Source organism: Perognathus longimembris, chromosome 5 (assembly GCF_023159225.1).
Source record: "Perognathus longimembris pacificus isolate PPM17 chromosome 5, ASM2315922v1, whole genome shotgun sequence".
NCBI classification, from domain to species: domain Eukaryota; kingdom Metazoa; phylum Chordata; class Mammalia; order Rodentia; family Heteromyidae; genus Perognathus; species Perognathus longimembris.
In genome coordinates, this window is record NC_063165.1 from 67,125,446 (window position 1) to 67,152,357 (window position 26,912).

At 41.6% G+C, this 26,912-nt stretch overlaps 1 protein-coding gene across 1 annotated transcript in view; it reads right to left on the reverse strand.

Moving 5' to 3' along the window:
* Usp13 (ubiquitin specific peptidase 13) overlaps nt 1-26,912 on the reverse strand; it is a 126,051-nt gene that overhangs the window by 94,244 nt on the left and 4,895 nt on the right. Inside the window, 2 exon segments of the mRNA XM_048347066.1 lie at nt 247-296; nt 299-371. Coding sequence (XP_048203023.1) covers nt 247-296; nt 299-371 — 123 coding nt within the window.

Genomic DNA, 26,912 nt, shown 5'->3' on the forward strand with positions numbered 1-26,912 from the left:
TTTTTTATTTCTGACTTTTAAATCTGTGTGAGGCATTTCTGTGCTTTTTTATATTTTATATATTAGTATATTTATATTAATATTTTCCAATCAGCCAAACCCTGTCATCTTAAAAACTCCAATCAGAGGTCTAGATAAAAGAATCAGAACTTACATGGGCATATCAAAATCTCTATGACATAAAGCACACCCAGACAGTACCACAGGGCCCATATCAAGCTCACTTCTTCAGAAGTGTTATCTCACCTCTCGTACATGTCTTTTCAGGTGCATGTACACACTCTGTCCAGTTTTCCGAAATGTCTTTCAACATGTTCCCTTCCAAAGGCCAAAAATGTATTCATGCATACATAGAGTCCACCTTCAGAGTTCTAGAAGAAGACAAAAAGAATACATTAGCTATGAATGCCTGACTAAGCACTCTAGATACAGAAAAGGGGAAGGGCAAGGAAGGTGAATAATGAAGACACTGGCCACCGTTCTCATGCAGTCATCTGTATCAACCCCTTTTCATCTCCACAGCTCACAAAGCAGCAGCTCCCTGCCAATGCTGGGCTCCAGGCACTCTTGACAGCAGAATATTCAGTTTACCAAACACAGGCAACCTACACAGTCAGGTGAAATCATAAGGCGCTGGAAAGTGAACTTGCTTGTCTGACCCATCAAGTTGGTCAAGGGAAGGAAAAGGGAAGAAGATAGCAGATAATGGGTCAAATGCTACCATATTTTATCCTTGGTCTTCATTCATCAGCATGATTCCCCAGACACATCAAGTTTCAGTTTTCTTTGTTTAAGTAGACCAAGGTTCTTCAAAGATACTGATTGTTTCATTTTATAACACATGAAGAAATTATAGTGAGTTAGTATATAACTTGAAAAATAAATTATGAAGGATAACACTGGCTCACACCTGTAACTCTAGCTGTTAAGGAAACTGAAATCCAGAGAAGAATGGTTCAAAGCCAGTGTAGGCAGAAAAATCCAGGTGACTCTGTCTTCAAAATAACCAACAAGGGCTGGGGATATGGCCTAGTGGCAAGAGTGCTTGCCTCGTATACATGAGGCCCTGGGTTCAATTCCCCAGCACCACATATACAGAAAATGGCCAGAAGTGGTGCTGTGGCTCAAGTGGCAGAGTGCTAGCCTTGAGCAAAAAGAAGCCAGGGACAGTGCTCAGGCCCTGAGTCCAAGGCCCAGGACTGGCAAAAATAAATAAATTAATTAATTAAATAACCAACAAAAAGCAGAGCTGGAGTGGGGTACCAGTGGCTCATGCCTATAATCCTAGCTACTCAGGAAGCTGAGATCTGAGGACCCTGGTTCAAAGTCAAACTAGGCAGGAAAACTCATGAGAATCTGATCTCCAATAAAAATGCTGGAAATTTCCAGAAAATGCTGGAAGTGGCAGTGTGATTTAAGTGGTAAAGCACTATCCTTGAACAAAAGAAACTCAGGGACCGCACCCAGGACCTGAGTTCAAGTCCCAGGACTGACATAAAAGAGCAGAGCTGGAGTTGTGCCTCAAGTGGTAAAGCACCAGCCATGAGTAAGGGAGCCTACCAATTTCAAGGCCCTGAATTCAACCCTAGTACCAGAAGGAAAGAAAAAAACTGGGGTAGAAGGGAGAGATAAAGTCCTAGAGTTTTTCATATTATATGATGGTTAATCTTGACTCAATTTTTCTGGATTGAGAAAGGCTAGGAGATTAATAAAGCACACCACTGGCTATATCTGTGACAGTGCTTCTGAAACAGTTAACAAAGGAAGACCAGCCTTGAAGGTGGAGTTTACCATCTAATATTCTGGTGGCCTGTGAAATTAAAGAGGAAAAAGAAGAAACAGCACAGAGATTCTCCTTCCCTCCCTCCCTCCCTATCCCCCTCCCCCACCCCCTTCTTTCTGGCAATTGTAATGTGAACAACTTAGATCTGCCTTATGCTTTTGTCACCATGACATTCTAAACATTCTGCATCCTATAAGTAGTGAATGAAGTCAATCATAGACAGAAATATCTGAAAGTGTGAGCCTTGTTCTTTCAAGTGTGTGTGACAGGGACAAAAAGGAATACACACATACATTTGATATGTTATTTTGTGCTTTATTTAGTATGTATTGTTTCTAACATTAACATTTAATAATTTTACTAATTTTAAATATCAAAGGATAAGTTATTTGCCCAAGTTCACACAGCCCAGAAGTCTCTTTTTTACCTATATCCACTTATTTCAAGCACATGTTATTTAATTAAATATACACTGCTAAAATGAAGTCAAGAATACCATTCACATTTAGATACTTGGTTTTATGTCTGAATTTTATCTTGTTTTTTCTCTCACTTTGCTCACCAGCCTCTCTGTAAACACAGGCTATAAAATGAGCTACCCTTCATCAAAGGGATTGGATTTTTATTTAGCTATTGGTGGTCCCATCCCTCTAAATAAGCAAAAACTTTTGAAACACTTGGAAAATTTTCTGACCAACAATTGTCAAAATTTCTTACACTGAAAACCATGTATGGTAGTACACACTCATACTCAGTTGACTGGGGATGGAGGCTCAAGGCCAGCCTTTGACCTTGTCACACACACACACACACACACACACACATATACACACACACACACCTTACACTGACTTAAAGTAGATCATAAATTACAGTGTCAAAACAGTCATGGAAAAGCCAAGCACAGTGGTTCATACCTGTAATCCTAGCTACTCAGGAAGCTGAGATCTGAGGATGACAGTTCTAAGCCAGCCCAGGTAGGAAAGTCCATAAGACTTTTATCTCCAATTAACCAGCAGAAAACCAGAAGTGAAGCTGTGGCTCAAAATGGTAGAGTGCTAGCCTTGAGCGCCCAGGCAATTCTTCAACATTGTATGTGTGGGCTTATTTATCTCAACACAAAGAAATCTTATCACAAGAACAGTATAACAGCTCTAGCTCAACTATTTGCCTCTTACAGTGTAGCATGTTCATTGAAATGAGGCACAAACATAAGAGAGAAAGAGTGCTGAGTGCCAAGGGCTCACATCTGTAATCTTAGCTACTCCAGAGACTGAGATCTGAGGATGATGCCTAAAGCAAGCCCAGGCAGGAAAGTTGTTTGTTTGTTTTTTAATCAGTGGTGAGGTCGGGGGCTGTCCCTGAGCTCTTCAGCTCAAGGCTAGGACTCTACCACCTTGAACCACAGCACCTCCACTTCTGCTTTTCTGGTGATTATTTGGAGATAAGACTCTCAGGAACTTTCCTGCCCAGGCTGGATTTGAACTGAGATCCTCAGATCTCAGCCTGCTGAGTACCTAGCATTACAGGCCTGAGTCACCAGCACCCGACTAAGTCCAAGAGACGTTTATGTTCAATTAGCCACTAAAAAGCTGGAAGTGGATCTGTGGCTCAAGTGGTAGAGCACTAGCCTTGAGCAAAAAAAAGATCAGAGACAGCACCCAAGCCCTGAGTTCAAGCCCTAGGACCATGAAAAGAAGAAGATATAGGAGAAGGAAAAAGGGGAGAAAAGAAAGAAAGAAAATAAAGATCACAAAGAAAGAAGTAAAACAATCTCTATTTGCTGATGACAATACACTTTACATAGAAATCCGACAAAATCTACAAGCTAATGAAAATAACTAGTAAGACTAGATCTAGATTAAATATATATATACATGTATATGGAAAAGCCAAAGGTTAACAGATAATAATTAATGTCAGTTAAGTAGGTCATATTAGGTAATAAGTCAATATTAGGTAATAAATGTTTGCAAAAGAAATTTTTAAACTTCAACTGCAAAACACCATCCCAAAATACATAATTATAGAATACAGTTTATGCTTCTGAATAACTTTTTCACTTTAAGTAAGAACATTTGAATAAAATTATAAAAATTAAAGACAACACATTACATTCATTAATAAATATTTTCAAGATTTTTCTCAATAAAAATGTTGTCTGCATAGTCATAACACTTAACAAAAAATATTGCATCATTATAATGGCCAGTTATTTACTAAGTCCATTAAATCATGTACCAAAATCAAATAATTTAAACCAAAAGATACACCAGGGAAAATGTAGATTTCTAATAGAATTCCTGAATAATCACCAACTAGCTCTGTGACTTAAGGCAGGTTGCCATAGCAATTTCTGAGCCTTGATGTTTTATAAACATAACTGTATCAATAATTCCCACTACGCAGGGCTCTAGGAAATTTAGAAAACAGAACATATTACAGTGCTTTCTGTGCCACATAACATCACCTAAATATTGGTCATTAATTGTTATGGAACAATTATCATTATCCTATCATTTCAATGATTTTATAATTGGGAGAAATCGGCAGAAGGAAAGAATAAATGAATCCAACTGCCTCATAGAATAGGGAGTAAGAGCCAGGCATGGTGGTTTATATCATAATCTCAAGGAGCTAAAATCTGAGGATCACAGTTCGAGGCCAGCCTGGGCAGAAAAGTCTGGGACAAATTTCTAATTAACCAGCAAAATGCCAGAAGTAGAACTGTGGCTCAAGTGGTAGAGTAACAGCCTTGAGCAAAAAAGCCAAGCCCGAGCATGAGGGCCCTGAATTCAAGCATCAGTGCCAGCACAAAATAAAAGAAGAAAGGAAAGAAAGAAGGAGGAAGGGAAGGGAAGGGGAGGGGAGGGGAGGGGAGGGGAGGGGAGGGGAGGGAAGGGAAGGGGAGGGGAGGGGAGGGGAGGGAAGGGGAGGGAAGGGAAGGGAAGGGAAGGGAAGGGAAGGGAAGGGAAGGGAAGGGAAGGGAAGGGAAGGGAAGGGAAGGGAAGGGAAGGGAAGGGAAGGGAAGGGAAGGGAAGGGAAGGGAAGGGGAAAGGGGGGAGGGAGACGGAGAGGGAGGGGGACGAAGAGGGAAGGAGGGAAGGAGGGAGGGGGAGGGAGGGAGGGAGGGAAGGAAGGAAGGAAGGAAGGAAGGAAGGAAGGAAGGAAGGAAGGAAGGAAGGAAGGAAGGAATCTGTCAAATGTAGGCAACTAGTAGAAGAACCAAGAATTTATCAAAAGAAAATATATGCAAGACCATAATTTTCTGAAGAACAATATACAATTGCTCTGTAATACAAGAGTTAATGAAGTAATATCCAGGCTAATCATTCTTTGGTATTTTCCTTCCTAAGGAATTTAGTAGAAATTTAATATGCCAAACATTCATACCCAATTTAGAGACATTGTTGTCACAAAGTCCTTAAAGAAAAAAAAAAGACACTAGGAGAGAAATGGCTTCATAGGAAAGGATTCTATTATTAACATTCACAAGTATCTTCCCTCAGATATGCAGACTGCCTCTGAAGCAAAGAATCCTCTCCTAACTGCCAGTGCTACAATGAAGGCACCACAGCCCAAGAACTGGCAAGTAGGTCTAAAAACTTCAGGACACACTGAGACATTACACCTTTCAAAGCTTCCTCATATAGAGAAAGCACCTAATCTAACAATCTATGCTTCTTTTCCTTCTTGATTTAATATCTAAATATTGGTGCTCAACTACCTTTTCTTCAGATATCAAAGCCTGCTGGAGCATGTGCTCAGAATGATTTCTTTTAATAGTTAAGAGAAGTTCTACGAGGATAAACCTCTCCCAGTTCTTTTGTGAACAAAGCATGGAGTGTGCATACAGTCTGTTAGAAATAAAGTCAGTGGTGGTCGCACTTGATCCTGAGTGAAAAATTACCAGTAGCTCACTTGAATAACGATCTGTAAATGTGCCAAAAATTCATGCATTGGAAAACCCGTAGATAGGCAGGTGCAATTAAAAGAGGGTAACTTAGCAAGGTGAAGAATGAACTCCAATAAAATGAGAAAACTGGTAGAAACTGTGTATGTGCCAGAAAGCACACACTCAGAAAAAAACAAAGAACAAAGGGAGGTAGAGACAGACAAAACCCTGCTTCTAAAATTCAATCAACCTCAAGAGGTGCATGTATTCTAATTACCCAATAGAAAGTAAGTAACTTAGGTGAGGACAGGGGACAATGTCAATTCTATTGTGCTCAGACCGATAAGGAATTGGGGGAGGGATCCCAACATGCTAGGTATAAAATCACTACTTGCAATTTGGAGAGCATGTCTGACCCTCAGATAGATACCTGATCTTATAAGCCCACCATTAAAGTCTTATTTTGCTTCACATCTAGTCTCAGAGTCCATCTTCTGAGCTTGGGTGGGTAAGTGTGTTTCTCACATTCAGCAGGCTCAGAACTCAGCTAGCTGACCCTTAAGCTTCCTCCAACTCCCTACCTCTATTCTCATTTAACCAGCTGCATTCTCTCTAAGACCACCACCCCAGAAAGCACGGGAAAGCAACTGCCTCCAGGAGGCCAAAGAGCCAGGAAATCACCCAGGTTACAAAAATAGCCTATTTGAGAAATAAGTGCAAATGGCAGAATGAAAAGGAATATCTCAGCACTTGGGAGTCTACAGCAAAAAGATCATGAGTTCAAGGACAATCGGTACTAGTGAGATCCAGTGTGAAGGAAAGAGGAAGAGGAAGAAAAAAAATAAACTTTTCAAAACTAATGATAGTAGAAATCATCTATTAAAACAGAATACAGGACTGGGAATCTCATGTAGAAGTAGAGAACTGACCAAACATCTTTGGCTTTCAATCTCAGGATTGTAAAAAGAAAAGAAAAACAAAACACTATAAATAAAATTCATAGAATATTCGGATGATTTTTTAAAATAAATGTTTGCATAGGAATGGAAATTCTAGAAATATACTCATTATATGATAATCACTTAAGAGATACTGAACCATTATAAAAAGTGCAGATAAGGACTTACCAGTCAAAATTACAGGAGTGGCTAGAGGTACGGCTCAGTGGTAAAGTGTGAACTTATTATACACAGACCCAGGGTCCAATCCCCAGCACCAAAAGAAAACCTAGTAAAGAAAAGGGTAGTATATGTATTCCACTTATGAAGTAGTAAATAACTTCTGGCCAAAAAGACAAAAAGTATTATCATAGATGGTGCAGCTGTGGATAAAAATGTAAACACAAATAAATATATTTCACACCCTAGGGTGTCACAAAACAAATGGACAAAATAACAGAAATAGTAAAGAGGTAAAGTATAATGGGCAAAAGCTTACAGTCAACCTGCATAAGAAATTGACAAAGCTGTAAGACATCAGCATTCAAGTTCAATTTGACAAGATTATTTTTAATGTATGAAAATATTAAAATCAAGCCTCACAAATTACTGAATTAAGTATATTTAAACAATTATAAAACATTGCTAGAAAAACATTGCTACTAGACTAGCAAAAAAATACTAAAATTACATATCTCAAAACCACAGAGGAAACCCATATTATCTGCTTCCACAATATAAACCAGAGCAGTCATTCTAGAGAGCAGAAAAACTGACCCTTTACCACAGAAATTCCCCCGTGAATACAGACTTCAGAAATACAAAAGAAAAAGGGTCAAGAACTCCAATTGGTACAAAAATATCCACAGATGCACTAAGAAGTAGCAATGGCCTAAAGTAAAGGAGATTTTAAAAAGTATGACACATAATAAAACACTATGACATTCTTCAAAATAATGAGTTTATAAAAACGTGTAAAGCCAGGCACTGTTGGCTCACGCCTGTAATCCTAAGTACTCAGAGGCTGAGATCTGAGGGTCACAGGTCAAGGCCAGCCTGGGCAGAAAAGTCCATGAGACTCTTACCTTAAATTAACCAGCAAAACGCCGAAATTGGAAGTATGGCACAAGTGGTAGAACACCAGCCTTGAGTAAAAATCCAAGTGACAGCACGAAGCCCTGAGTTCAAGCCCCAGTACTGGCACATAAACAGATAAAGAATGTTTAAACAAAATGTGCCAAGAATTTTGTGTAATGTATACAGGAAAATACTGTTTCTTTGTTGTTGTTTTTAAAGAGCACATCATATAGATGACAAATGAGACTGAAGATAATAAAGATGAGGGGAGGAAGGCATCCATGTTGTTGATGAAGACCCGTAGTGAAGCAAAAGAAAGAAAATCAGTTGTACATTTACTATGTTCTTACTTTCCACGGACCACAGCCTCGCCTCCCATTCTATTCTTGCTTGTTCTAGAGTGGCATTTCCCCCACTATTGCATGAAAGATGGAGGTTGCTTTGTTTCTATTCATTAAGGAGAGCTGCTTGATCCCACTACACTCGACTAGTTCACAGTCCAAGCCTCAAGTGGGTTTTCTCTTACCTTTAATACCCCAAACCCCAAACAGAGCTGCAGATCTACTGACCACATCCCTGAATGTGCCTGCACCATGAAGCCGATGACGCAGTATCTAAATACTTCCCAGTGTTGGTGGGAAGGACAGCACTGGAGTGGTAATTAGTAGCCCAACTTAGAGTTCGGCTACAGACCAGCCCAAATCAATACCAGCCACACACAGCGATGTCTCCTCAGCCATACACACGCTCTAAATCCCACAAGTGCTGGTTGCTGCCCTTGACCTTCATTAGCATATCTCTTGGTATAGTCCCCATCTAATTGTTATTGTCCCCAGATCCACTTTCACTCCCCTATTGTCAGAGCTGTGTACATTGCCCTGTGCTGACTTTTAGACCATCTAGCTTTCTTCACCCAGGATCATTACATTCACAACTGAACCACACAGTCACTCCTAGGGGGCAGGAAACGTGTGCTATGTTCACTGTAGAATCTCCAAAAATCAATTCCTGCCATACAGCAAGAGAAAGCATGTGTGGAATGAATAACGATTTATATACCATTTTGATAGGTGGCAGAGAGAGACAGTGGTAGCCACACAAGGAGAGTTCATGAGGGAGAAACCAAAGATCACAAACAAAAACCTTTCTAATTGAATCTTCAACTCACAGCCTATGTAGCCCATCAAGATGATGCAAAGTCACAGGATAGGTTTTGAGTACCCACCTGCCTAAGGAATAGTGAAAGGTGTCCTTTTAGCCTACAATAGGCCAAAGAATAGTTCCTTAGATAATAAAGCTTTAACCTGCTCTGCCCATAACATAGGTGCTAAAGGTTAAGTGTGATTCTGTTCACTTCTAACCTAGCCACACTACTTCTCATCTCTAACTTGAGCTCTGTTGTTATATAAATGACTAGATCAAATACCAGGAATTTTCTCTAATAGTCTCAGTAAGAATTCAAACTCCCAAAGCCCAAAATATCAATCTCACCCTAAAAAGGACCCATTTTCAGTCTATTGAAAGCATAATTCCTTTCCCATCACTTCCACTACAATCCAGCCTTGCCAGGAAGATACAATCATCAATGCGGATTAGCCGAGCTGACAATCTGACTCTCAGTCACACAGTTTACTCTCTCCTTCACCCCTCCTCCCCCTCTTATCATCTCATTCCTCCCTACCTCCTCTAAGTGCCCAACACACTGCTTTAAAGCCTTTGATGTAACTAAATAATGAAAATCATGAACATTTAGTGAGCAGCCATGCATAGACAAACAGCCTAAGGCAAAAGCGGGAATGAGAACACTGGCTTTTCAGGTTTGTCAGGCTAACGTCACTCTTAGCAGCAGTCCCAGTAGGACTAGACCTCAAGTGCTTCTTCAGCAACTGACATCATCGCCCCCATCCTACCCAGATCCTGCTTTCAGGAGCGCCCAAGTCAGCAATGACACTTCTTTGTGCTACGTTAAATAGGATCTACTAATCATAATTGTTGTAGAGCTGACTCCATAGCAGAAAGTGGGCTATGGCTCAAATGGTACAGTACCAACCTTGAGTGAAAAAGCCAAAGGACAGTACCCAGGCCCTGTACAAGTTCAAGTTCCAGTACAACACACATATACATGAACACACAGACACACAGAGGTAAAAGCCTATACGTGAATACATTTCAACATAAATACTGCATAGCCATTTATTATTACTTTCATTGTATCATTCTATACACCACCTAGAAATAACATCAAGGACAAAGTCACTTCTTTTATTTCCATTTCTTTACACATTCTGATTTTTTAAATTTTATTATCTTTAAGTAGTTACACAAAGGAGCTGCCATTTTACAAAACAGGGCTGGGGGTATAGCCTAGTGGCAAGAGTGCTTGCCTCCTACACATGAAGCTCTCAGTTCGATTCCCCAGCACCACATATATGGAAAACAGCCAGAGGGGGCGCTGTGGCTCGGGTGGCTCGGGTGGCGGAGTGCTAGCCTTGAGCAAGAAGAGGCCAGGGACAGTGCTCAGGCCCTGAGTCCAAGGCCCAGGACTGGCCAAAAAAAAAAAAAAAAAAAACAGTTCATGAATACAATGCCATCTTGATCAGTGTCACCCCTTTCAACATTCTCATCTATCAAAGTCACTTCTTTTATATTGCCTGCTATTTGCACCAATGTTAAAAGATTCCTGAGTATAAAGGTCAAGGTTACATTTTCAAAGGAGCAAATAAATGAGCAGTCATTTTCAGTAAAAATACATTGCACTGTCAACCAGTGGGTGTTCAGAGAACTCTGTTTACAGTGGTGTTTTCTTGGAGACCAGCCTGCCAGGGCAGGAAGGGAGAGTGAGCACATTAGTGCTAGCTACCGATGTACTCAGGAAACAGGGTCGCTATGTAACACTTGTTCTCCTAACTACAAAACAGTGTCTCTGGTGGGAAACAAGCAGCCATTGACACAAGGAACAACAAGAGGTAGAGAGACAGAGCTACCACCATGCCACATTGAGAACAAAGCACCTAGTAACTCCACAGGAAGACTGTGACTCAGACACCCTTGCAAAGGAGACAAAAGGGACAAGGACATAGTATTTTCTAGAACATGTGCTATTCAAAAGAAGAAGAAAAATGAGAAGACACTAACCAAATTATTTGCTTGAAACCATGAAATTTGAAAGCAACCTGAATGCTTAATAATTTCTGGTAATATCCATAAAAGGTAGCACTCACTAGCCAGTAAAATTGACTATGGATGAGTATTTATTGATAGGAATTATGGACATCATATTTCTGGGGTGAAGAAAGCAAGCAATAAATCAGCATATATGATGTTACAAAATAAACAACGTGAAATAATATCTCAGGATGAGGAAATACTACAGGAGTGATTTTTTTCTTCATGTTGCCTTTTGTCATTTTCTAATTAATATTCAGAAATATAGTTTCAGGAATTTTGTTTCTATACTAGTCCTGGGGCTTGAACTTCAGAGCTGGGCCCTGTCCTTGAGATTTTTGCTCAAGGTTACTGCTCTACCACTTGAGCCACATCTCCACTTCTGCCTTTTTTTCTTTTTTTGGAGGTAGTTAATTGGAGATAAGAGTCTCACAGACTTTCCTGCCCAGACTGGCTTCAAACCACAATCCTCAGATCACAGCCTCCTCAGTAGCTAGGACTATAGGCATGAGCCACTGGGACCTGGCCTGTTGTTATTGGGAATTTTTTAATTAAAAAATAAATACATATTTTCTTAACTAAATATATTTAAAGACCAAATATATGTACTTGGAATCAAACAGTCTTTTCCTGCTTTCTTTTCTTGATCTTGGCCCCGCTGGCTTCAGCAACCCAACTCCATAGCTACTTCTATCTGCATAATCCTGCAACTCAAAGCACAGTAGCTAAAAGACTGACTTGTAACTAAGGTACTTGGGAACACAAGTTAAAAAAAAAAAAGGTGATAAGGAGGGAGGCAGAAAGGACTGTGCCAACAACTGAGGATAAAATGAAACATCAAGGCCACTGATCTGTAGCTGGAAGCCATCTCCATTTGCAAGAGGGGGTAATCAGTATGGAGTTTAGAAAAGCTCTGTAGGGAGGCCACAGAGTAGCATCCATGGGACAAGAGAAAGGGTGTGGGGTAGGAGAAATGAATCTGTCCCTCTGCATTCTGGCGAGACAGCAGAGATGCAAGGTTGATGCCCTAACTACATCCTAAGAAGGGGAGAAAATAAGCAAGAAAGTTGAAGAGGATAATTTCTAGCAAAAATAACAATAAAGAAACCTGAGGGTTGGTGTTCTTTATAAAGCTGAAAAGTAGAGTCCGAGAGCTGAGATCTCCAGCATGAGGGATGAGATAATAAGGAGAAAAGGAAGAGTACCCAAGTTAGAGTAAAAAAAAAATAAAAAATTCAGAAGACTCTCTGAGAAGAGTCCAAGCTGCTAGAGGAACATAAAAGAGGAGGTGGCAGCATGGAAGAAGGAAAGATGTATCAAGGCCAGCTGGAAGGGGCCTCCCATGGACAAGGGAGAGCTAAGCTTTTCTTAAAGGTTAATCTGGTTACTAGGAAAAAATTACAAGCAAGGGAAATGAAAATACACAATTAGGAGGCTACTGTGATTTCCAGATTCACCCTGTTGAACACAGTAGCCACTAGTTTCATGTGGAGATTTAAAGTTGAGAAACTAAAAATGTAGTTTTTCAATTGCACTAGCCATATTTCAGGTTCTCCAGAGCCACATGTGGCCAGCAAGTATCCTAGTGTACAGCACACATTCGGAATAAGTCCATCATCCCAGAAAGTTCTTTTAAGCAGCCCTGTCTAATCAAGAGCAGATAGCTGCTTACCCTATGGGATGTGGCAAGAGCAAAAGGGAATGGGCCTTGGAGGAAAGATGGGGGACTGGGCAGATTCCGAAGGTAATTTTAGGATATGGTACACTGCCCTAGAACCTGGAGTATATGATGATTGAAAAAGTATAGAGTGAGGGGAAAAAAAGGAAAACTGCTAACCATTGGTTAAGTGAGCCAACTCTGCCCACTCCTTCTTTCCTCAAGGGACCATCCAACCTTTAATTCAACTGTCAGATGCATCCATGTCTGAAGAGCAGGCAAGAATATTCCAATAATGAGAGAACAAATCCCCATTACATTCTGTCTTCTACAACAAACCAGACAAGAGCCTTTAAGTGCAAAATTTAAGTACTTGAAGATGAGAAGCAAATATGCAATAAGAAGATGAAACAAGGCTCCAGATCAGGCACAGAAAGCACGCAATACTCAAAGAGGAGAAAGATCATGCAGAAAAATCACCATCAGCAAACTAGCCAGCTGTGGTGGTGCATGACTAATACTAGCTACTCAGAAGACAGAGGCAAGAGGATTAAGTTGAAGGCCAGTATGAGCAAAGTTACAGAAACCCTATCTCAAAAACAAATACAAATTAAGAGGCCTGGAGGTGTGGTTCGAGTGATAGAACACTTGCCTAGCATGCAAGTGATGCTGAGTTTAATGCAAAGGAAGGGAAGAAGGAGAGAGGGATGATGAGAAAGAGAGAAGTATAGTGGAAGACAGGAGACAGGAAGGAAGGAAGGAAGGAAGGAAGGAAGGAAGGAAGGAAGGAAGGAAGGAAGGAAGGAAGGAAGGAAGGAGGGAGGGAGGGAGGGAGGGAGGGAAGGAGGGAAGGAGGGAAGGAGGGAAGGAGGGAAGGAAGGAAGGAAGGAAGGAAGGAAGGAAGGAAGGAAGGAAGGAAGGAAGGAAGGAAGGAAGGAAGGAAGGAAGGAAGGAAATAAAGAAAATATTAATCCCAACAGAGTGTGGGCCTCTCTGCTAACACTGACAAACCATAGTAGTGAACATAAAATGTTAAGAAAACAATGCATAAATGTTAATGCTGTAAAAAAGCTTCCAGCATGCTCTGACTTGGAAAGTTTTCTGCCCGGAAGAAAATGCCTACCATTGGAGCCGAACGGCCTTATCCAGCTACATAAATTCAAGGTCTCAACAACCAGAGTTTAGTATCACTACACATTTACTGTTTCACTGAAGTGTCATTCGCTAATTTTCTTTCTAAATGTAAAAGAAAATCCTATTCTTTTATTATTTCAGGCAATGAGGATTCTGTGACTGGCAACAGCTGGAGAAATGATTGAACAGGACAGGAAAGGCAGCTGTTGTGATTTTCCCAGGAGAAGTGGGCAATGTGAATCTACCGGCGGGTGAAGACTTGGAGCTGAGTACCTTCAATCATGCCAAAGGACAGCTATAACCTGTATAAGCAGTTCCCAGCTTATATGGAAACAAAAAGAAAAAAAAATGTGGGGTCAGATGGAATGGCTCACATCACATCTATAGCCTGGCTACTTAAAAGATAAAGCTAAAACAATCGGGGTTAAGGTTAACCTGGGCAAAAACTAGCAAAACCCTGTCTGAAAGAATATCTTGGCTGGCATGGTATTGCATGAAGAGAATGAGGCAGGAAGATGAAGAGTTCAAAGAACTCTTGACAGACTTGATGGCTGGACCTGGACCAAAGCACAAGAAAAATAAATAAAGCCAGTGGGGCTGTAGTATAGAGCACTTGTGTTATAAAGCACAAGACCCTGAGTTCTCCAGTAAAACCATAATTTTTTTAAGAAAAAAAGGAAAGAAAGAAAAAAAGGAAAATGTTAAGCAACCTTTCAACAATAAAACCTTTTCTCTTCTGTGTGTGTGTGTGTGTGTGTGCTGATAATGTAACTTGAACTCAGAGCCTTGAGCTCTCGTTTATAGTTGTGCTTTACCACTGAGCCACACCTTCAGTTCAGCATTTTGATAGTTAATTGAGGATGGCATCTCGGGGACTTTTCTGCCTAGCCTGGCTTTGAACCACAATCCTCTAGGTCCCAGCCTACTGAGTAGTTATGATTACAGGTATGAGCCACTGGTGGTTCATAACATCATTTCTTATTTTTGTCATACTTCAGAAAAAAATGGTTTTCCTCTAAATGATGCACTCTCAGGATACATCTCCCCTGATAAAGTGGTAAACATAAGGAGTAGATTTCCAGGCTATCCCATAAAAGCCCATGACTGCAAGCTTGTAAATAGCCCAAACAGAGCTGCCTCCAAGGAGGCCAGCAAATACTTCAAAACTGTGGCCTCTCGCTGTGGGCAGAGTCTCACACAGGAATACAAAATACATGATGTCTCCCTTTGTCAACTCTTAAAACAAGACCCTAGAGATTCCATGTCATCTTCTTCTTAGAGAGATCACTTTATCCATCCCCAAGAAAATGGCATGTCCCTTCTGTCACAGATGCTCTGGCTAGACAGTGAAGAATAATAACAGTAGTGTTTAATGGACAGACATGACAGCAGCACCTCTGTAAGACTGGTACTAGACAGGAGAGGATTCATACTCAGATAAAGCCAGTAAAATTAAAGCACCTGCTGAAGTCACATGGCCTCTAAGTAGTACAAGTGGAGTGAATTGGAGCCAGGCCAATCTGGCCCCCACAGGCTGCCTCAAGCCTCTAAGAAGCAGATGTGATTTTGGTGACAGGAGCCAGGTGGGTGTCTGTCGGCAAGCAAAGCCATCTTCGTGTGGGCTTGGAGAAAAGAACCATTTCTCCTTTTTTTCCAGGCAGTTCCATTCAAGGGAAGCATGAGGGGCAGGCAAAGGAAAGCCAGGCCCTGCAAGTGGCCTGTCCCAGGCATGCAGCCAGGTTTCCTACAGTGGGGAGAAAGGAGAGACATCCACTCCCTAAGCTTCCAAGGACAGACAGCTGGAGTGTCTGGGAGGTGTCAGCTCCTGGCTGTCTGCTCCAAGGCAAAAACCCTTTTCAAGGCTCAAAGGTTTTTGGGCTCAGAGCACAACCATCCTCATCAACTTGTGTCCAGAAATTAACCTGGGAGCCTAGAGAGACTGTCCACCTTCCAAAAGCCCCAGGCTGCATAACCAATGGTATTACCTCCCCAAAGGGTCATCCAAAGAGACAATTCAGCAATTTTACTCCAAAAACGAACATGTAGATTACATTACCCAGCATCTTATACTTACCTCCTACTCCCCTACCCCCCACCATGCCCACCTAGCCTCCCCAACACTCCTGCTCAATGTTTACATCCTCTATTTCTCTTGTCTCCTGTCCAACCACTAATCCCACTAGCAGACCACCAAAGCCATTTCTTTTTTTCCTTGCTCTTTCATGAATTCAGAACCTTGAACTCTTGCTAAGCTTGCTTGCTTCCAGATGGCATTCTACCACTTGAGCCAAACCTCCAGCCCAGTTTTTTGTTAGTTATTTGGGAATTAGTACCTTGGAATTCTCTTCCTGGGCTGGCTTTAAACCACAATCCTCCTATCTCAGCCTCTTGAGTTAGTAAGATTACAGGCATCAGCTACTAGCATCCGGTTCACTGAGCCTATTTCTAAGAATTGCTATGGACATCTCAAGTCACTACTTTTGACAGCCACAACCAAAGCGGTGACAAGCACAGTAATAATGGTTTGATTAGTAGAAAGTTTTCATAATTGTACCTTAATTGAAAGAAACTTCAGCCTCTGGCCAATCACTGTGCAGTACATATTTTTTTCCAAATTTTTATTATCAAACTGTTGTACAGAGAGGTTACAGTTTCATATGTTAGGCACTGGATACATTACTTGTACTATTTGTTACCTCATCCCTCATACCCCCCCTCCCTTACCCTTTCACCCCATGAAGTGTTCAGTTCACTTACACCAAACAGTTTTGCAAGTATTGCTTTTATAGTTGTTTTTCTTTTTTTACCCTGTGTCTCTCAATTTTGGTATTCCCTTTCAATTTCCTAGTTCTAATACCAGTATACATGGTTTCCAGTATACTCAGATAAGATTACAGAGATAGTGTAGGTACAACCACAGGAAGGTGATACAGGAACATCGTCAATAATAGAGGCTACACATACACATGGGAAGTTGAAAGTAGTTACAACTGTGATATAACAATTGTTTCCATAACATGGAGTTCATTTCACTTAGCATCATCTTATGTGATGATAAGGGTATAGCTATTGGGCTCTTATGATCCTCTGCTGTGGCTTGCCTAAACCTGTACTAATTATTCCCAATAAGGGAGGCCATAGAGTCCATGTTTCTTTGGGTCTGGCTCACTTCACTTAGTATAATTTTTTCCAAGTCCTTCCATTTCCTTACAAATGGGGCAATGTCATTCTTTCTGTTAGAGGCATAAAATTCCATTGTGTATATGTACCACATTTTCCTGATCCATTCGTCTACTGAGGGGCATCTGGGTTGGTTCCAGATTCTAGCTATGACAAATTGCGCTGAGATGAACATTGTTGTGCTGGTGGCTTTACTGTGATTTTTGTGTTCTTTTGGACAGATACCCAAAAGTGGGGCTGCTGGGTCATAGGGGAGTTCTATATTCAGCCTTCTGAGGACTGTGCAGTACATATGTAGCAAATTTACTCTAGATTCATTTTATTTCATGAAACAGTTAAGGGCCATATATTTCTAATTATCATGGCTTGTGTGGACCTGTTCAAGCTCCTCATTCATGGAGGAAATACTTTCCTAGGCTCCTGTCCCAGCTCTAGAGTTTCTCTGCAACTTGAGTCAGTCAGAAGGAAACTAAGAAATATGTACTGGTCACTGATTCCTCCAAAGTGGAGAAAAGATCATAATAGCACAGACATAGGACCCATGTCCCTCAAATGGAGGAGCTATTTACAAATCCACAGTCTCTAAACTGGGGGCTTGAAATACAAACCCAAACTGCTCAGGTCTGCTACCATTCCCAGTTTTCCCTCACTCTCATTTATTACCTCACCTTTCTCAACTACACTGCATACTCTGAAATGCTATATACTCAAGACTGGTAATCTACCACTTGAGCCACATCTCTACTTCCAGTTCTTCTAGTCAATTTGGGGTAGGAGACTCATGGACTTTGCTGTCCAGGCTAGCTTTGAAATGTGACCTCAGATCTCAGCCTCCTAAGTAGCTAGAATCATAGGCATGAGCCACCAGTGCAGCAGTCTGTAGCACCGCCAAGACTACAACTCATGAAGTCTTCGTTACCTCCCCCCTTCCTTCACATAGTCTATATTCCATCACTAAGTTGACATCTTTCGTCAAATTCTCTATTGGGTTTAGCACCACCACTCAAACTCTATGTATCAGCACCTAATGAAAATGCTCCTCTCCACTACTGTGGTAGCCTCCTAGATCAACATTTTTCGTGTCTCCCACCTCCCAAGCTATTCCCAAACCCACTCGCACTACAGCAGCAGTAAATGAGCACCATCAGAGAAGTGACCTTACAATACAGTCTCCCAGTGAGCCTCCTTCCCAAAATAGTGTGCTCTCGCACCCCATGGAAAAAGGGCTTCGCCCCACCATACCCTTCTGTACTCCTCCAATGCCACCTAATCAGGCACCACCCACTTGTCCAATCCGGGACTCATCCAGGTTTACTGAAATCTCCAGGAATGTATTTTAAGTTATCACAGTGTTAAAACTTAAATGTCCTACTCAGGCACTGGTGGCTCATACCTGTAATCCTAGCTCCTCAGGAAACTAGAATCTGAAGAGGATAGCTGTTCAAAGCCATCCCAGACAAAAAAGTCTTCGAGACTCTTTATCTCAAAAAAAAAATCCAGAAGGGAAACCCGGCGATCGGCAGACAGGCTGCCAGGAGCGCAGAATCCATATAGCGGGAGACCCCACGGACACAAAGCAGGGTGCGGACCAAGACACACCCAGCAGCGACGAGAAGTTCGGGTCCACACCGGATTCGGACAAGGGAACCCAGCGCGGCAGAAAGAGGGAACGGGGGAGCCACCACGACACTTCGCCAACCCCTGAAGGGCCAACGGCGGTGCGGGACACACACACAAAGCAGCAAAAGTGAGTCCCCCATAATCCCTTCCCCCAACGGGAGACCCAAGCCCGACAAAGACGATATATCTCCCTCCCTCCCCCTCCCCACTCCCGTGGGAACAAAGATTCCCCAAATCAGGCGGGAAGCTCCCAGCAGGCACTGGGAAGCCAGTCTAGCAGGGGAAGGGCGGAACAGCCCCAAGCCCCCAAAGGTTCCTGAACTGGCAGAACCGGCCCCGTCCCCTTCCCAACAGGGGCCAGGGACAGCCGGCAGGGCAAGCCCCACCCGAGGCGCCTAGACCTTGCGGACTCTTACAACTAAAATCACAGGCGCTGGTGGGCAATACCAGCCCAGCAGGGTCACCTGAGCCTGATCTCGTTCCCCCTCCTGGAAGCGGAGGCGAGGTCTGAGGGTGCCAAGCCACACCCGGACAGTCGACCCCACTGGGCCCCACACATACTGCTTCCCCCCCCCAACGGACTCGCGGGAGGGCGCAAGCACAACCCAACAACCCAGGGCTCGCTCTGGGAGGCAGACCCCACTTAAGTGCCTGTTGTAGGGGACTCACAGTGCACAGGAGGGCGGGGCCCCGGCGAAAGCGCCCGCTCTGATAGGCGTGCCCTGCACTGGTGGGCGGGGCCACAGCGACAGCACCTGCTGACGCAGACACGCCTACACAGAAGGGAGGGAAGATCTACACAGACTTCCAGATGCGCAAATCACAAAGAAACATAACTCAGTTCATCAAAGGACAAGCCAACTCGCCAGCTCCAAAAAGCAGCACGACTGGAGAGGAGATGGAGAATAAAAAAGCAAATGAGGACATGTTAACAGGAATGATCGAAACCGTCAGAAATGAAATCAGAAAACAAGGAGTTTAGAGCGGAAATCTGGAAGGACACCCAGGAAGCCAAGAAAGAAATGGAAGCAAAACTGGATACAATGCAAGCCTCGTTTAAAGAAATGGAAGCAAAAATGGATACAATGCAAGCCGCCTTTAAAGAAAATCTCCACACCCTGAGAATTGAAATGCATGAAAAAATAGATTTAAAATACAACTCTTTAAAGGAAGAAATTTCCACGATCAGAGCTGATATGACAACCATGAATAGCTCTCTGACATCCATAAACTCCGCAATTGAAACCATAACACAAAGAGTGGACCATATGGAATCCAGAATCTCTCGCCTGGACGATGAAGCAGCTGACAACAACCAGAAAATGACCACACTCCAAGAAAAGGTGAAGCTTCAGGGAAGATTACTCCAGGAACTAATGGACAAAGACAAGAGATATAATCTGCGTATAATTGGAATAGAAGAAGGAGCCGAATATCAGAGCAGAGGGCTTAATCATGTTCTCAATAAAGTTATTGCAGAAAACTTCCCCAATCTCACAGGGGACCCCATCCAGGTAACCGAAGCCTATAGGACACCTGGCAGGCCAGACCCCAGGAAAACCACCCCAAGGCACATAATATTCAAGACTACAGACCTCAAGATTAAAGAGCAAATTCTGAATTCAGCCAAAGCGAAGAAGGAAACTTTTTTCAATGGGAAGAGGATTCGAATAACATCCGACTTATCCACACAAACTTACCAAGCTCGAAGTGAGTGGAAGAACACCATCCAAGTACTTCAGAATAACAATTTACAACCTCGGATCAAATATCCAGCGAAACTGGAGTTCACATTCGAAGGGAGAACCAGATCTTTCCACACCAAAGAGGAGCTAAAGGAGTATGTGAATAAAAAACCAGCCCTACAGCGAATATTAAGAGGGGAAGCCCACCCAACAGAGATCGTAAAAGACACACAGACAGATTCAGAAAGAAACTTCAATAGCCAAAGTCCAGCAGAAACACAAGCTCACTAAAGACAAGAAGAAAAAAAAAAACAACAGGAAAAAACAGCCCAACAAGAAAATGGAAGGAGAAAAAACACCCTTATCCTTGATCTCTTTAAATATAAATGGCTTAAACTCCCCGATCAAGAGGAGCAGACTGGCAGAATGGATCCGCAAGCAAAAAGTTGACATCTGTTGTCTACAAGAGACCCACCTTACAGCAAGGGACAAAAACAGGCTTCGAATGAAAGGATGGAGCAAGATCTACCAAGCAAATGCACCCACCAAAACGGCAGGTGTAGCCATCCTGATCTCAGACAAGCTGGATTTCTCTTTAAAGTCCACTCAAAAAGACAAAGAAGGACACTACATATTGATACAAGGAAAAATCCAGAATCAAGACATCACGGTGATAAATGTATACTCACCGAACAAAAGAGGCCCGACATATGTCAAGCAAATTCTCACAGAATTACAGAGCAAGATAGATGCAAACACAATCATAGTGGGTGACTTTAATACTCCTCTCTCTCCAAGAGACAGATCCAACACCCAGAGGATTAGTAAGGGAGCTGAGGACCTAAATAACACCATTGCCCAAATGGATCTAACAGACCTATATAGAACCTTCCACCCTACAGAGACCCAATACACCTTCTTTTCAGCAGCCCATGGATCATATTCCAAAATAGACCACGTCATAGCCCACACAAAGAACCTCAGCAAATACAAAAGAATTGACATCATCCCATGTATTATATCTGATCACAGTGGATTAAAGGTAACCCTCAACAACAAAGGATACCACAGAGCCTATACACACTCTTGGAGGCTAAACCCCACGCTGCTATCCAACACTTGGGCCACAGATCAAATTAAAGATGAAATCAACGAATTCATAAGCCACAATGACAAAGAAAACACATCACAAAGAAACCTATGGGACACAGCTAAGGCAGTACTGAGGGGCAAGATCATTGCACTCAGTACCCACATTAAAAGAATGGAAGCAGAGCAGGTGAATACCCTCACGATGAAACTAAAACAACTGGAGAAACAAGAAATGACAGAATCTAAAACGACTAGGAGGGGAGAGATTACAAAGATTAAAGAAGAGATAAATCTGATTGAAAATAGAAAGACCATTCAACAAATAAATAAGACTAAAAGCTGGTTCTTTGAGAAAATAAACAAAATTGACAGACCCCTTGCAAGACTCACAAAAAAAAGAAGAGAAGAGACTCATATTCGTAAAATCAGGGACTCCACAGGAAAAATTACAACAAATACACACGATATTCAAACAATCATAAGGAGCTATTTCCAAAACCTCTACTCAACAAAAAACAATAATTTTACAGAAATGGATCAATTCTTAGAGAAGTACAAACTGCCCAAACTGAACCAAGAAGAAATAAATCAACTAAATAAACCAATAACTTACCGTGAGATACAGGAGGTAATCAAGAACCTCCCTACTAAGAAAAGCCCAGGCCCAGATGGATTCACCAATGAATTCTACAAAACCTTTAGTGAGGAGCTAATTCCAATACTCCTCAAACTCTTCCGCGAAATAGAAACGGAGGGAAAAATCCCGAACTCATTCTACGAAGCTAATATCATACTCATCCCCAAACCAGGCAAAGATCCAACAAAAAAAGAGAACTACAGACCAATATCACGAATGAACACAGATGCAAAGCTCCTCAATAAAATATTAGCTAACAGGATCCAGAAAGTGATCAAGAATATCATACATCATGACCAAGTAGGCTTCATCCCTCAGTCACAAGGATGGTTCAACATCCGTAAATCAATCAATGTAATTCACCACATAAACAGAACTAAAATCAAGAATCACATTGTTATCTCAGTCGATGCCCAAAAAGCCTTTGACAAAATACAACATCCATACCTATTAAAAGCTTTGGAGAGAACAGGAATAGATGGAACATTCCTCAAAACAATAAAAGCCATATACAACAGACCAACTGCTAATATCATATTAAATGGAGAGAAACTTAAATCATTCCCCCTAAACACAGGAACAAGACAAGGATGCCCACTCTCCCCACTTCTGTTCAACATAGTACTGGAATCCCTAGCCATAGCAATAAGGCAAGAGGAGGACATCAAAGGGATCCACATCGGCAAGGAAGAAATCAAGTTATCCCTATTCGCAGACGACATGATCTTATATCTCAAGGACCCAACAAACTCAGTACCCAAACTCCTACATCTAATAAACCAATTTGGCAAAGTAGCAGGATACAAAATCAATCCACAAAAGTCAGCAGCTTTTCTGTACACCAGCAATAGACAAACAGAAAAGGAAATTATGGAAACGATTCCATTTACAGTAGCCAAAAAAAGAATAAAGTACCTAGGGATCAACTTAACCAAGGACGTGACGGACCTATTCAATGAAAACTACAAAAATCTAATAAGGGAAATCAAAGAAGACACAAGGAGATGGAAAGACCTCCCATGCTCATGGGTAGGCAGAATCAATATAGTGAAAATGGCCATACTGCCCAAATTGTTATACAAATTCAATGCAATACCTATCAAAATCCCAGCCACATTCTTCACTGAAATAGAGAAACCAATCCATAAATTCATATGGAACAGCAAAAAACCTAGAATAGCCAAAGCAATTCTAGGCAAAAAACATAGTGCAGGAGGTATCACCATACCAGACTTCAAGCTCTACTACAAGGCCATCATAACAAAAACAGCATGGTATTGGTATAAAAACAGATCGGAAGACCAGTGGATTAGAATTGAAGACCCAGAAATAAAACCGCACTCTTACAGCCAACTGATATTCGACAAAGGAGCTAAAGACATACAATGGAATAAACATAGCCTCTTCAACTACTGGTGCTGGGAGAACTGGGCAGCCATATGCAGAAAACTCAAAGTAGACCCAAGCCTATCACCATGCACCAAGATCAACTCAAAATGGATCAAGGACCTCAACATCAGACCTGAATCCTTGAAACTACTGAAGGACAGAGTAGGAAAGACACTAGAACTTATAGGCACAGGAAGGAACTTCCTGAATAGAGTCCCAGGCGCACAACAAATAGGGGAAAGACTCAACAAATGGGACTACTACAAATTAAAAAGTTTCTGCACAGCTAAGGTCATAGCCACCAAAATAGAAAGACAGCCAACGATATGGGAAAGGATATTTACCAGCACAGCAACAGACAAAGGCCTGATATCTGTCATCTACAGAGAACTCAAAAAACTAAGCCCCTCCAAGCCCAATAAACCTATTAGGAAATGGGCAAAAGAGCTAAAGAGAGACTTCACAAGAGAAGATATAAAAATGGCAAAGAAACACATGAGGAAATGCTCAACATCCCTGCTAGTAAAGGAAATGCAAATAAAAACAACCCTGAGATACCACCTCACCCCAGTTAGAATGGCCTATACTCTGAACTCAGGAAACAACAAATGCTGGAGGGGCTGTGGGGAAAGAGGAACCCTTCTCCATTGTTGGTGGGAGTGCAAATTAGTACAGCCACTTTGGAGAACAGTATGGAGGTTTCTCAAAAAGCTCAATATAGACCTACCCTATGACCCAGCCATACCACTCCTAGGCATCTATCCTAAACAGCAAAACCCAAGATATCAAAAGGACATTTGTACTTCCATGTTTATCGCAGCACAATTCACAATAGCCAAAATTTGGAAACAACCCAGATGCCCCTCCACAGATGAATGGATCCAAAAAATATGGTACTTATACACAATGGAATACTACATAGCGATTAGGAATGGTGAAATATTGTTATTTGCAGGGAAATGGTCAGAACTCGAACAAATAATGTTGAGTGAGACAAGCCTAGAACACAGAAAACAAAGGGGCATGATCTCCCTGATATATGACTGTTAACAAAGGGAGATGGAGAGACAGTAGAGACCAAGTCTGTGAACACTGTATATGTGCTTGATACATTGTATACTGCATATGGGTCTACCTGACCTAGACAAGGGATGGGAAAACAGGTTGTAAGATATCACAAGAAATGTACACAATGCCCTACTATGTAACTGCACCCTCTTTGCACAGCACCTTGTAAAAAAAAAATTTATGTTCAATTGATAATAAAAAAAAATTAAAAAAAAAAAGAAAAAAAGAAAAAAAGAAAAAAAAAAGAATAAGAGAATAAATGAAATAAATTATTTAAGTAAAAAAAAAAAAAAAAAAAAATCCAAAGTAAAGATGAAGCCAAGTAGCAGAGTTCCAGTTTTGAGCAGAAAAAGCCAAATGTGAGTGTGAGACCTTGAATTCAAATACCAGTACCATTACACACACACACACACACACACACACACACACGCACGAAACCCTTAAATATATTAGTACTTTAGAATCTATCTTCATAACACATCAGTGCTTAATTATTCCCATTTATGTAATGCATCATTTTTTAAAGTCCTTGAGCAAATTATCTAACCTCTCTGACTCAGCACCCTCACATATAAAACAAGCAAGAACAGTAACTATATCCTATAACACTGTAACAATTAAACAAGATGATGAACATAAAGACACCTAAGACTACCCAGTGCTGATGGCTCACACCTGTAATCTGAGCTACTCAGAAGCCTGAAATAAGAGGATTGTGGTTCAAAGCCAGACTGGGAAGGAAACCACGAGACTCCTATCTCCAATTAATTACCTGAAAATCAGAAGTAGAGCTGTGGCTCAAAGTGGTAGAAAACTAGCCTTGAAAAAAAAAAAAGACTCAGGAACCATGTCTAGGACCTGAGTTCAAGTCCCATAGCCCAAAACACCTAAAACTGTATTTGATTGACAAATGAAAGCACACGTACTCCACTATGGCAGATTCACGTCCCACTCTTCCTGCTCATGACTCCCTGCTCCGTCCCAAATGCTCACATCCCCTCTGCCTACTAAAGCACCTGCTAGGTGCATGGTAACCTCTCCATGGATAGTAATATGTGTTGATGTTTCATTCTTAATCATGTCAAAGTAAGCACATGCTATTTTGCACTTCAATTAGCATCTCTAGCCCCAACACACATTTAGATTCATTAAATTCTTGTCATTGTTGCTTTATCCTGTTGTTCCATCCCTAAAAACAGGCGTTCTTGTTCATGTCTTCACTGTGGTTTGGGATAAGGGCCATTCTCCACTGATCACTACAACAATGAATATGTTAGAGTAAGTCCTGGCCTACTTCAGTAGAGGCCAGGCCTCCTGTCATCTCCCTGAGGGGCAGGACACAGGATCACCTCTACAAAGCCCCCTAGGGATAGCTAGAATCATGCTGCACAAAACATCCAGCACATTTATCAGAGACACTCTGGCTCTTCAACATCACTGTAAGTATAATTTGATAAAATAAAAATACCATATTTGTTATTCTAAATAACATTTTACTCCAAAATTCATTCTCCTGGCTTTAAATAGCAGAAAATTAGGAAAGACATGGGCAAAGCAGCACAAGTTCACAAATGGTGCCATTCTCGGTCCTCTACTCTTGTCCCTTTAATTCTCCACTCACACCTCAGCTGTTTCAAAACTTCCAACAATTGTATCCCATCTGCAGTAAGGACATAGACAGTGCTTTGCAAATAAGGAAAATAAGGGTTTAGCCAGATTGGGGGAGAGTCCTCATAACAAATACCTAAGATGGCTTTAAAGAATTACTGGATGAGAGCAGAAATAGGCAGGATCATGGTTCCAGAGTAGCCTCTGTAAAATACTCCATGAGTCCACTATTTCAACAGAAAAAAAGCGGGGGGTGATGTAATCCTAGCTACTCAGGAAATTGAGATTTGAGGATCACAGTTCACAGCCAGCCCAGACAGGAAAGCCTGTGAGAGTCTTATCTCCAATTAACCACCAAAAAGCCAGAGCAGAGCTGAGGCTCCAGTAGTAGAGTGCTAGCCTGGAGTGAAAAAAAAAAAGAAAAGCAAAAGCTTGGGAGCAGTGCCCAGGCCCTGAGTTCAAACCCCAGGTCCTCAGATCTAGTGCACACACACATATAATACCTGGACATGGCAGCATGTCATCCCAGCTGCAGGAATAAGATAGGAGAATTATAACCAATATCGAGGCTGGTTTATGAAAAGGAGACCCTATCCTAAAAATAAACAGCAAGATGGTCTATAGGGACAGTACAAGCTATAGAGTGTCTACCTGAGTTCATTCCAGTAAGATAGATGATTGGTAGATAGTCTATAGGTATTTCCTAGCAGGGAGAGGTTTGGGGACGTTGGTTTTAGGGATTTGGTTTTTGGAATGTGTGTGTGTGTGTGTGTGTGTGTGTGTGTGTGTGTGTGCATATGTGCACACACACCACCAATACTGGGGCTTGAACTCAGGGCCTCAGGCTCTTACTCAGCTTTTCTTCTCAAGGCACTCTTCCACTTGAGCTACACTTCTATTTCCAGCTTAATTGGAGATAATTGGAGATAAGAGTCTCAAAGAATTGCAGGGAGCAGTTTTGGACTATGATCCTCAGATCTCAGC